At 38.4% G+C, this 8,969-nt stretch overlaps 1 protein-coding gene across 3 annotated transcripts; it reads right to left on the minus strand.

The window, feature by feature from the left end:
- Positions 1-391: 391 nt before the first annotated feature.
- Positions 392-8,590, minus strand: LOC131323285 (uncharacterized). Of its 3 annotated transcripts, XM_058354997.1 has the most exons (10): positions 8,552-8,588; positions 8,314-8,520; positions 6,775-6,846; positions 5,578-5,667; positions 4,946-4,988; positions 3,789-3,895; positions 2,945-3,040; positions 1,753-1,943; positions 1,551-1,620; positions 392-866 (listed from the first exon to the last, which is right to left on the minus strand). In XM_058354997.1, the coding sequence occupies exons 2-10, from the start codon at positions 8,491-8,493 to the stop codon at positions 759-761; spliced, it is 957 nt and encodes a 318-aa protein (XP_058210980.1). In that variant the 5' UTR covers positions 8,494-8,520; positions 8,552-8,588; the 3' UTR covers positions 392-758. The 3 variants fall into 3 exon arrangements, with proteins under 3 accessions (XP_058210980.1, XP_058210979.1, XP_058210981.1); XM_058354996.1 differs by having other exon boundaries at positions 8,314-8,590; XM_058354998.1 differs by lacking the exon at positions 8,552-8,588 and having other exon boundaries at positions 6,775-6,843; positions 8,314-8,545.
- Positions 8,591-8,969: the final 379 nt, after the last annotated feature.

Below are 8,969 nucleotides of genomic sequence, written 5' to 3' on the forward strand. Positions count from 1 at the left end.
TTAGAACCTTCAAAAGTTAGGGAGAAAATAAGTTTGAGAGGGTGTTTAAGGAGTTGTCTTAAACTTCACTGTTTTGTTTTGAACTGTGGTTGGAACCTCACAGCACCATTTCCGCGATGTGAATCGCTCGTCATTGGGATGTCAATCGCTCGTCATTGGGTACACGAGTCTGCTAAGTTATTGTCAAAAAAGTGTCAAATTAAATTGACAAGCGTAATCAAACTGCGATATAATATATGCTCCACATCTATGAAATCAAATTCCACCGGCAATAATATTTGAGCCGTGCTAAAGATATATTTGAGCCGTGCTAAAGATATTTGGACGTAAATCCAAACATAGATTTGTCCATGCAAGTGAAAATCACACATCGGACGGCTGCAAATACATCTGTGTTTGAACATCTATGTCAGTAAGCATTTCCATATATAAACCACTTCTCACATTCTTTTATGCACATAAGAGGCTAAACACCATCCATTAGAAACTACAAATAAGGTGGACAATATAGGCCACAAAAGAAAGAAAAACACAGGAAGGAAACAGTTTGCTTTGCTATAAATTAAACAACAAAAAAGAAGAAGCAAGAGAAGGGTTTCTTGTGACATTAGCCCAAGTCTTTCTGCATATAAAAACTTACTAATAATTACCCTAACATAGATGAAAGGCAGGGTGGAAACTTCACAGGAACTGGAAGTACTCTCTGCCTGTTTAAGTAACAACAGATGAGGCAATGCCAAAAAGCATTGCATACCAGTTTAGTTCACCAGCATATGATCAAATCCTCCCCCAGCCTGAAGCGCCCCACGCGGCCCTTGGACATTGTGAAGCAGTTGCTGCAACCACCTTCTCGTCGTTGGATCATCCTGAAAACATGGAAAACATAAAGTGAGCATCCGTAGGAATATCGATTGAGGAAAAAGGCAAGGTTCCTACAAAATCCCTTGAAAGTAGACAGTCTACCATGTACAAGTTTTTTGAAGTGTTAAATATCATCCTTCCCGTAAACCCAAGCGCACAACTTTAGGTTTCCATTTGTTTCCTTTTTCCTATTTTGTAGTTCCTAGGGTGGGTGAAAATGATACAGAAGGAAAATAAAAAAATTCTACTTCATCTCTTCCTTCACTGTACACACCCAAAATACTTTATCCAAACATAGCCTTATGAATCTCACAATCTATTCTCCACAGGCGATGATACCAACCACTATTGGTCAAACAGCAGTGACTAGTACTATGTTAAACTGACGATCAAACTAGACTATTAACTAAGCCATGACATTCCGACCTATAAACCAAAACTACACCAATTATTGCCATTGTGGACAAAGAATGCTCATTTGCAGCACAAATGGGAGTAAATTTACAACGAATGGTACAGACTAGCATAAACTCTAAAATAAAGTGTCTACAGTGCAACAATAAACATCAAGTTTGTTTAAAATGAAATGAAAACCATAGAACAACAGTGAATATCAAGAACAAGAACAAGAACTTGAGGACTATTGGATGTAAGAAAATCAAAGCATCAAAATTTTAAACATTACTTACACGAAGGCATGCACTAAAGGTGGCATCCCTTAGCATGTCTGGCAGACAACTTCTAAGTGCATCACACGCCCTGCATCACAAAGACAATCATCACATATGTACATATGTGAATATTCTTCCTACCACAAGTAACGTGGAAAGGAAGGGCCAATGGACATCTTTATTGAACTACGATTTCAATAGCTTTTGTATCCAAACTAACCTTGAATTATCCGATAGTCGAAGATAACAACGAATAATATGCTTCAGCAGGCGTGATGAGGGTTGTTCAGCAAGTGCTGCAACCATATTCCCCAAAACTCGACCTACTGCAAAAAACCGCTCTGCTGTGGTGCATATGTAGTCCAGGCCAACATCGTCCAATAAGATCTTTTGAACAATAAACGTTGCAACCTGCCAGCATAAATTTGATCAGACTCACATGGACCTCAAAGTCTATTAGGCGAGTTAAAAAACACTTTGATGAACATTAGATGAAAAGGTGTTATGTGAGCTAAAAAGGAACCAAATTGGAAACAGTGATATTCCAGTATCGAAGGTACCATGGGCAACAACTCATCTGTAGCAAAAAATTAGGAGCCAATGTGTGAACTTAGCCCACTGACTTGTATTTGGCTCAACAAATCACACCTTTGCCTAAATATGGTTCATCTAAACACAGAATTAACAAAACAATGACAGACAGAACACATGTTGTCCCCAATCATTTGGCTTTGATTAGTGGGCATGGTTCCGCAGCAAAACAAGTATAGGGGGGCCACTGTTTCAGTGGTATTCTGAGAGCAGCCACTTTGTGCATATTGCCAAAGGTTAGCAAAACAATAAATCTAGTCTGAAATCCAAAATGGCTACTCTAGGACATTGTCTAACAGCCTCTACCAAGCCAGGCATCGCCCAATACCAGTACGTTGGGAACAGCAAACAGCTATAGTATCTATTGCTGGAACCCGCTTTCCCATCTTGGATTCACATTTTATCAATCCGGACAAGCATATTTCAATTTTCAGGTAATCAATGTTGGACCAATATTACATGTTCGTTAATGCCTCCAGACTCCAAAATGTATTAGAATTACATCCAGGGAACCTACAACATACTTATCTCAGCCCAGATGTGCCACAAATATGATAGGAAGAACGATAAAAGTACATATAGAACACCTTTGACTAAGGAAAGTGAGAAAGTAATAAATATTGAAAGTTAGTATCCAAAGAGGAATTTGATGAGTAGGTATCCAAAGAAGAATTTGATGAGTAGAAAGCAAAAAGAATCAAGTATCCCCTTTAGGCTTTTCTCTAGCTGATAATGTGGTTGTAGTGAAATAGATGCATTGAAGTTACTGGGACATTGGCTAAAATGAGAAGTTAAAAAAGGATTCACGAGTGGCACTTAACTGTTTTCGATAGTTCACTTCCCATCTCCATTGTCCTCAGGCACAGGGGAATTATTTCTGTTGATAGAAGGAAACTGATAACCTCTGTATCATCAACCTGGAATAGAAAAACAAGGTTGTTCTGACATCATAATATATTGCAAATCAAAAAATATATATAATTAGTAATTCAACCAAGAGCTTTCAGCTATTTAAAAGAGTTCTGTCCTCAGAGTTAGAAAGCAGAAAACAAAATTGCAATGTGTTTGGTTTGTTGATCTCAGAAATGTCTTCAAGAAACTCTGTTAAAATGAACCACTTTTCAGGAAACACCAGATTGTTGTTCTCTATCTTATGTTTTTCAATTGTTTTCGGCAAAATAAAAATGAGAGGACAGAAAGCAGTCAGAAAAGCCCATGGGTTGTCGATGCTAGGTCACCTAGTGTTCCAAAAACAATCTCCATTAGTGTAGATACCGAACTGACAATAAGAAATCAAGTCAAATTTTTAAGTTCCACAGCATATGAATCAGTTTAATTGTAGGCTAGCTAGAAGTGGCACGTTCAAGAAACATGATCATCTCCGTGCATCTCCTGCGAGCTTTCGTCAACTTACCAGACCCTAGAATTTCAGAAACATGAAATACATTGTGATTACTTATTCCTATCACCTCTCTTTCAATATCATCCCTACTGCCTAGGTAACAAGTTGAAATCTGCATAGGAAGTTCTTGCAAAAGGATAGGTATTCACGATGTTTATGCACTTGATTGACACTTCCAATGATCATAATGTTTCACATTTATATACACAAAGGAGCATGCATGTGTATGACTCATAAAAAGCAATATCAGAAGAACAAAGCACCTTCACCAAAGCACCAATAACGCCCAAGGAAGTAAGCCTCAAGTACTCAAACGGCCTTGATTTGCTTGTGGTGTTGAGGAAAGGGTAAAGATATAAGGGGATATGTGCTGCAAAGGAGAAGCCATTGGTTAGGACAGTGTCACTGTATCTAAAAGAGACTTCTGCAAATATATGCATCAAGACCAAGCCATGGAAAGAAAGAACTATTCATCTTATGATTCTTATTCTACCAGAAAGCATTCTGAGGAGGAACTCTTTTGAGTTCAAAGGCCAAAAGGTAAAACATAAACTCCCAAGATATATATCCAAGCATTCATAAAAAAATATTACTGAATAGAAGACATGTATAAAAAAAAAGAACTGACACACGTGATCATTAATACAGTCTAATCATGTATTAGCAAGTCACACATGAGGCAAAAGAGGGACAGGGGAGAGGGGATGGGGTCCTCTTGATACATCATAACCACAACAGTGCTACAATCGAACAAAGTGGCGGAAGCACCTAGCATGGTAACAAAGTGTGACATAAACCTCAAAAAGGAGAGACAGGTGTGAATGTAGGCATTCATGAATGTACTGACAACGGCAAAGTAGAAGTAGATCTCTGTTGCGGTAGCAGAACTAAATATTAACTAGAACACCACACTTTTTGCTTATTCAGTGCTAAAGCAATAGTTTTACCTTCTTGGCCCGAAACTTTTTCTTTTATCCTCCTAAGATGGTAACTTTATACGCCTAAGATGGTAACCCCACTGTAGAGAAGCTGACAGTTGGCAGGCTGTGTGGTTTGATGACATTACTGAATCTTCAGCGAAAACAATTTTAATTCAAGTGAAATAAATTATCAGCAAGCTATTCCCTAGGATCTCATACACGGACAGTCAGATCAGAATAAAAGTTGAAAGAGTAGCATACTAGCATCACTCAGAAAAGTGGGGAAAACCAAAACAGTGTTCTCCCTTCATACATTACACTGCTTTCATATGACTTTACTTTCCAACACTAATCATCAGTAAAAAGAAACCATTATACACCAACAAAAGGCTGGTAGTACTGAAGTTACGCATTCGATTCCCATAAACTACATTTTGACAAATAGAATTCCTTAAAGATTAAAAAAAACTTTTAGTGTTGAGAAAATCCTAGAAAATTACCATTGAGGAACAGCATTCTTGTGTCCGGGTGAGAGGCCACACACTACAAAACAATATACGATGAACATAATACATTAGTGAATAATCCCATTTATGAAGGAAAAAGTTAAGGATACTTATGACCTTGACCCTCAAACCTTACTCAAGTTTTCAATATCATCTTCCTTTCCACTTTTCTATTTGAGCCCTCAAAATTTTGTAATAAGCCAATGAACACCCAATGATTAACAATGGCGAGAAAATATAACTGTATGTTAGTAAACCACGATCCTTTACACCCAAAACTGAATTCAAGATTCACCTGCAACTGCTAATTGCATTATGTGCTTCTCTATATTCACAGATGTTTGCATCTCTACGTGCAAGAAGGGGTTGCACCTGACAAATTGTGTTGGATAAATTGATATATACAGTTGAGCCCTTTTCTTAAGTTGTTAGGAAAATATGTGACTTAATTGTCCCCTCCTCGTGGGGGAAAATTATCTGCCAAGGAAACCCCACACAGCTCTACCAGACTTAGTGGCAAAAATTGCGATGATTTCTCCCTTCCCCTGATTACAACTTAATGAAAACCAAAAGAAGAATGTAACAGGAGTGATGGAGCAAGACTAAGAGAAATGAATGTTATATACCTGAAGGAGGGCAAGCGCATTGCAGACTCGGTTAGACTGTGCTGGGGTAAGGTTAGGTGGTGATAAAACAGGGTATATGGAAACTATCTCCTGCAAATAATGACGAATTCTTGCACTAATTATACATAGAAGAATATGATAGTATTTAGACAGTTCATAGAAACAAATCACAAACACATCACTAAGCGGAGCATCATTTATAGATGCCATCGAGCTAGCATGAAGTGTTCCCGTTAGGACCAAAAAGACTGATCAAAAGGTTTACACAAACTTGTCGAACACATTCGAATCTGGACTGCAATCCTCGAGTCCGTAATTCATCTTGAGAATATAACGACAACTTCATTATTTTTCATTTTACAGTCATGAAACTATGATTTGGGTTCCGTCCTTCCACTTCCTTGCAGTTTCCTAAAAATAAACTGGATTATTAAACTCCCATGTTCTTGCTCCACTATCACCATACCATTTCAAGTTTCCATCCACTGAGTCAATAATGCAAGCTTTGTGACAATTTATGAGCTCAAAACTCCTGGGATTCTTTAAAGACTGTCTATCATCATATGGATATCTTCCTTTGCAGCCGATTTATTTACAGATCTCTGTATCTCCTCTAAATTTTGTTGAGCGACTACCATATGATGAAAATCTGAGTCTTGTGAATTTGTTAAATTTTTCACCTTATTTCATTCCTAGTATACCAAGCACTCGTTAAATTGCAAATTTTTTGTGTGGTTACAACTCGTTAAATTGTATTCAACCAGTAAATGAACTTGACAAGGAACCGTGTACGTGTCTTTGTGTTTCGGGTTACTGGAACATTATCAGTCTAACTTTCAAATGTGGGCTCTTCGGGAGGCTTGCCAATCAGTCATGAAGCTTGTACATACTGTGCCCACTTTTGGATAAATGTGGTGGTTAGTCTGAGCAACTAGATGTGCTATGGCTTTATGTTCAAGAAAAGAAACATCGTTTTGTGCAGTATGTTGCATTAAGCAGGAACATCCACCCTCTCCTACAGGGAAAGCTACATAAAGGATGCTATCTATCTGTACTAGACAAATGAAAATCTAAGAAAAAACAAGATACTTGCTGCAAAGAACAAGCAGATAGCCTACAATTAGGACGATTTTGCATCAAACATTAGTTGAGGGGAGGAATAAGATGAATAATATCATTCCAAAGCATGGAGAATACCTGTAAGAGTGCAGCAACAGTACCAAAAGAGTTCCACATTAACGGAGCCAAATCTTGAAATAGCTCTCTCTTCTAGAAATAAAAACAAAAACAACTGGACATTTAATAGATATACTGGTAAGAGAGCAGCAATACTATCCAAGGGGATTTCCCCAGATAAAAAAGCCAACTCATGGGTTCGACAAAAACAAGACCAAACCCATTGACACATAAAGATAGACCTCCACGGTCACTGAGTTAATTCTTGCTATTGGACTTGTCATGGACCAAATCAAATAATGATGACCTCTGGCAGGTTTTCAATTCGTTTTCCCTTCTAAAAGTTGAGTTGATCGGTCACATCACATGGCGACTGCAGCTTAAGAAACAAATTGCATTGACACCTATTACTCAAGTTACAATGCTTGGCCTTTTTAAACCTAGAAATAGACCCCTCTCCCATTCAGGGGTTGTAAACTCAAATCATTTGCCATGAGGAACCCCGTACACGAAAGCATAAAAAACACTCTATGCCGTAACCCATTAAGCATAGCTCTTTCAGGCATTACCTGCCTTGTTCAAAAAAATCTAAGAATGCAACCCCTCTGATCATAACGACCAAAAATCACTATTTTTACAAGTCATTAACGTCTTACACACCAATGTACCTGCATGTCCCTCAAACTATTTCAGTTACCCAAAAAGTTCAAATTCTATGCTTTCGCCCAAACAAGCTGATCTAAAAACAAGTACCAATCAAAATTCACCATTTCTGCGAGTCATTAACAGTCTTACACACCCGTGCAACTGCATGTCCCTCAAACTATTTCCATCACCCAAAAAAATTCGAATTCTACCTTTTTGCCCAAACAAGCAGATCTAAAAACACAGTAAAAAAGAACTGATCTTAAAAACGAGTACCCATCTCAGCAGAAGCAATCTTTAGCTTGTTTTCTTTGGGAATCAAACAAAATTTCAGCCCATAGTCCTGCCTTCTCCGATTCACTTTGATATTTTCAATAACTTCCTCAGAAACAGAATCGCTTGCTAGCTCAAACATTTCGCCTATTGCATGTGAGAATCTATTAACAGCCAAATTGAAACAAATGCTATACTTTCTTGTTCCACACACATCTATGGAAAAAAAAACTCTAGGGTCCGCTTGATTAGAGTGAAAATGATGGAAAATGCAAGAAAGAAAAAGAAAAAAACACACTTTGTCCATAATTTCTTCACCTTAGCAAATAAAATGTTGTCAAACCCTTCCCATTTTGTCCATAGTTTTTCCAATCCATGTGCATGCTGCGGGTAACTACAAACATTATCTCGCAAGATTCTTAGAAAAAAAAAATCATTTTAATCAAATGAGAACAAAATAAATTTTCTTTTCACTCCACTCTCTCATTTTCACTTTCCAATTTCTTCTTAATCAAAGGAGAGAAAAATTGAAACGGACAACAGAGAAAATTTGACAAAAAAAAGAACATCTCGACAGTAATACAAAATGATCAATTGACAAGAATATACAAAGAAATGAACGAAAAACACACACACACATACCTTGGAGAGCTCGAGAAGAGCATTCTCTCGAAGATCAGGGTTGCTGAGATCCAGCACCAACTGCTCCGCCGATTCCATTTTCCGTGCCATGTTCGCCGGAGCTCCGCCGCCGTTCGTAGCCGACGAGCCGGCACCGGTGTAGGGTGTGTTTGAGGAAGGAGATTGGGGCACAGTAACCATTGCCGGCTCCCCTGTCTCTCACGCACTCTCTCTCTCTCTCTTTCTCTCACTTCCCCACAGATTTTCTTCTCACTTCCCCACAGATTTCTTTTTATAGAGAGAGAGAGGGCGCAGGGGCCAAGTTATATAGAAAACCAAGGCTCCAATAGGACCAAAATTTGAAAGACAGTTGTGTTTATGTACACGCGTGCGCGTTAACGTTCTACAAGCGTAAGAAATGCAGCGGACGTGACATTACGCGCTCTTATATAACGTGTGAGAGATAATTTTTGTCATGTGTGTGCGTTAACGGTTCACAAACGTAAGAAATGCAGTGGACATGTCTATGTACATGCGTGCTCATTAACGCTGTGCGTGACATTACGCGCTCTTATATGGCGTGAGAGATAATTTTTGTCACGTGTGCACGTTAACAGTTCACAAGCGTAAGAAATGCAGCAGACGTGACATTACGCACGCTTATGCAGTGTGAGAGA

This window comes from Rhododendron vialii, chromosome 4a (assembly GCF_030253575.1).
Source record: "Rhododendron vialii isolate Sample 1 chromosome 4a, ASM3025357v1".
Lineage (NCBI taxonomy): Eukaryota > Viridiplantae > Streptophyta > Magnoliopsida > Ericales > Ericaceae > Rhododendron > Rhododendron vialii.

Excerpts from the sequence above, each read along its gene's own strand:
- LOC131323285 (XM_058354996.1), bottom strand. The coding sequence starts at position 8,493 with ATGGTTACTGTGCCCCAATCTCCTTCCTCAAACACACCCTACACCGGT. Across the intron at positions 4,989-5,577 it reads ATGCGCTTGCCCTCCTTCAG|TGTGTGGCCTCTCACCCGGA; the intron begins GTATATAACATT and ends ATTGTTTTGTAG. Across the intron at positions 1,944-2,944 it reads GAAGTGAACTATCGAAAACA|GTTGCAACGTTTATTGTTCA; the intron begins GTTAAGTGCCAC and ends TTATGCTGGCAG.